Source organism: Austrofundulus limnaeus, unplaced genomic scaffold, assembly GCF_001266775.1.
Source record: "Austrofundulus limnaeus strain Quisiro unplaced genomic scaffold, Austrofundulus_limnaeus-1.0 Scaffold53, whole genome shotgun sequence".
NCBI classification, from domain to species: Eukaryota; Metazoa; Chordata; class Actinopteri; order Cyprinodontiformes; family Rivulidae; genus Austrofundulus; species Austrofundulus limnaeus.
The window spans coordinates 1,526,676-1,529,969 of NW_013952455.1; the positions used below are offsets into that span (position 1 = coordinate 1,526,676).

Below are 3,294 nucleotides of genomic sequence, written 5' to 3' on the forward strand. Positions count from 1 at the left end.
CCACAGACAGGTTTCTCTGACCCACATCCACATTATTACAAATAACTTCATTTCTGGACATTTATGGTTTGATTTCTTTGTATGTGTGGATCTCTTGGGTTGTTACCAACATCTGGTGAAAATTTCATGTCATTAGCACCTCTAGTAATATATTTACTGAGAAAAATGGTGACATGTTCAATACTTATTTTACCCGCTGTATATCTCATGAAACATAGGTGGCTTTTAAGTAAACTACCACTGCAGCTACTGCCGTAACAAAAACTCAATCACTGAGAACATGTTTTTAACTAGTCATTTTAATAACCTAATCTCGGTTATCTGTGGCAGCCATCTTAAACAGAGCTGACTCCAAAACTTTATCAGTTGTACATCAACATCCAGTGATTATTTCCTGAAAGTTTGGTTAAAATCCCTCATGTGGTTCATGAGATATTTTGCTAACAGACAGAGTTGACTCGGAACAGTTCGTGGTAGAATTTTAAACAGATCTGGGCAACCTGTTGTCATGACAAGTGTTTGGGTTCAGTCTCAGCTACTACCACAAGAAAAATTACTTCAACATTCTAATAAATAGATGAGTGTTAGAAATGTTTATGTTTTCTAAAGTCACTTGGCTCTGGCAGCCATCTTAAACCAGATAGACTCCAAAACTAATCGTTCGTAGTCGTTCACCAGACGATTTCTTTTTGCAAGTTTGGTTAAAATTCATGCAGTGGTTCATGAGAAATTTTGCTAACAGACAAACACACAGAGACAAAAACATTTCATCTATAAGCGGCAGGTTATAAAAAAACAAACCTTCTTGTGTTTTTTTCAGAGAAAGACAAGCTGCTGACTTCTGTCTCCAGCTACGGCTCCCAGGATGTGCTCGGAGGCAGCGGCTCGTGTCCCAGCGGTCCGTCGGGCTTCCAGTCCCAGCCGCAGCTGAAGGAGGAGGAGGAGGAAGAGGAGGCTCTGAGAAGGAAGCTCAAGTACTTCTTCATGAGTCCTTGTGACAAATATCACGCAAAGGGACGCAAGCCTTTCAAACTGGCTCTGCAGCTGCTCAAAATCGTCGTCGTGACCGTTCAGGTGCAGCAGTCAGAGTCAGCTTCCACTTCCTGCTGCAGCTCTGAAAACGTTTGGATGTAGATTAAAATCATGAACCCAGATTTCATTCTCAATGGAAATTACCGTTAAATCAAATGTTGTGTTGAGATATAATCACATCTTTTGGCTGGAGGAATAACACCAAAGGTAAAAACATTACACGTAAATAAATAATTTCGATTAGCTCCAGTATCAGTACATGTAGTATTTTATTTAACATCTTAAAGCAGCATAAATCTCAGCAGTTAAGTTGCTAAACATACATTTAAAGCACAAATTCTTCCATCCGTGATGAATTTCCAAACTACGCCAACTTGGTGACCAGAAATAAAAATCTCCATCGTCTTCGTCGTTTTTTTCTGTTTGGTTTWCTGCGAATTGGACAGCCAATAAATGCGGACTTCGAAGGACGCAGCCCCTGAATCGAGATGCAGTCAGTTTTGCCAGACCCGAGGCCCCTCCCCCACCCTCATTCTGATTGGCTGCTAGGCCTGTCTACTGTGGTTGAATGTGAAAGCTGCGCCGCATCCAGAAAAACGTCTATTAAGTCTCAGTCAACCCGAAGATCAGCATGGCGCCCTGTGGGTGTCGTCACACAGAAATGAGGCGTGGCCAAACCAAAGAGGGTGTAGAAACCACGCCCCTCTCCCTAAAAGACTGTCTTTAAAGGTCATTTGGGAAGACTTTGAATAAAACTGCGTCAACTCAGGAACTTCTGCAAATCATTGTCTGAAAGCACAGTTCTCTGTGCCATCCATAAATGTAGATTAAAGCTCTATCATGCAAAGAGGAAGCCACATGTAAACACTGCCTGGGCCAAATTCTATTTAAAATAGATTGAGGCAGAATGGAAAACTATTCTGAGGTCAGTGGATGCCCATGCTTCTTCCTAAAGAGAAGAGGGACCAGTTAACTTCTTATTAGCTGCCAGTTTTAATGCCTGCTTCACTGATGGTATGGGGGTGCATTAGCATTCACGCTATGAGCAGGACTGATGAACAGCTAAATAAAACCGTCCTGTCCCAACTTTCTGAGATGTGTTGCTGTATTCAAAACTTAAAATTAGTGATTTTTCCCACAAATGACACAAATTCTTAGTTTCAACATTTGTCATGTTTATTATGTTCCGTTAGGAATAAAATCTGTGTTTATGGGACTACATTTTAAACAACTTCAGAACTGTGTTTGTGTTTTACGTGAACATGATGTCGTGGCTGCCCGTGTCCTCAGATCACCTGTGTGTTTTTGTCACAGCAGAGTAGTTCTGTAACCACACTGTCCATCTCCGCCTCCCAGCTGGTGCTGTTTGGACTGAGCAACCAGATGGTGGTGACGTTCAAGGAGGAAAACACGGCAGCGTTCAAGCACCTGTTCCTGAAGGGTTACCAGGAGAACGCTCCTCAGGCTGTCCACACGCAGGCCGAGCTGTACAGCCGCATTAACTTTGCTGTGGAGCAGGTAGACTGACGACTAACGTTTGTCCCTTTTAATCAGCAGTTTTAAATATTCCTTTCTCTCCTCAGTACTTGGCTCTGCCTCAGATCGCTCTGGGTCAGTACGCGTACGTGATGGGTGTCGGAGTGAACGGAAGTGCCCTCTCCCTCTGCCAGAGGTATTATAGGAGGGGCACCATCGACCCCGTCAACGACACCTTCGACATCGACCCACGGGTCGTTACAGGTAGCAGCACCCGTCTTTGTTTATCTCTCGCTACCAACGGTGAACGGGTGTTCATATTTTTGCCAACATCAGTGTAAAGGTTTCAAACAAGTTAGTATCTTACCTGTTGTAGGTAGCTCTTTAAAGAGTAACTTACCCCAAAATTAACTTTTTTTAGCTGATAAACAGTCTAGAATGTGTCTAAAATGTTATACAGTACTGTTTCTGTGCTAATTTTGATGTTTTTGTGCGTATTTGTTCAAATCTGTTATATTTGGTCTAAAACCGTGTTTTTGCTGCTCATTTGGGTAGAGCAGTGGTACTGCAGGCTAATTTGCATATTGGTTAACGGCTCTCCACTGTGACGTGTCTTCTCCACAGTTTCGTCACAGCGGCTGTGTTCTGGTATAAAAGCCTCTCTCTAAGACACGCCCCTGCAGCAGTCAGAGGGTGGAACAGTTAGCAAGCTTAGCATGATCGTCTGTTGACCTTCAGCCCACACACACACACACACACACACACACACACACACACACACACACA

General features: G+C 43.1%; 1 protein-coding gene across 3 annotated transcripts in view; it reads left to right on the plus strand.

Annotated features, from left to right (window-relative positions):
• Positions 1-3,294, plus strand: part of mcoln1b (mucolipin TRP cation channel 1b) — a 16,453-nt gene that overhangs the window by 2,190 nt on the left and 10,969 nt on the right. For 2 of the 3 annotated variants that reach the window (XM_014008867.1, XM_014008868.1), the window contains exons 2-4: positions 821-1,074; positions 2,389-2,550; positions 2,616-2,772. In XM_014008867.1, coding sequence (XP_013864321.1) covers positions 821-1,074; positions 2,389-2,550; positions 2,616-2,772 — 573 coding nt within the window. The other variant, XM_014008869.1, reaches the window with a different exon arrangement.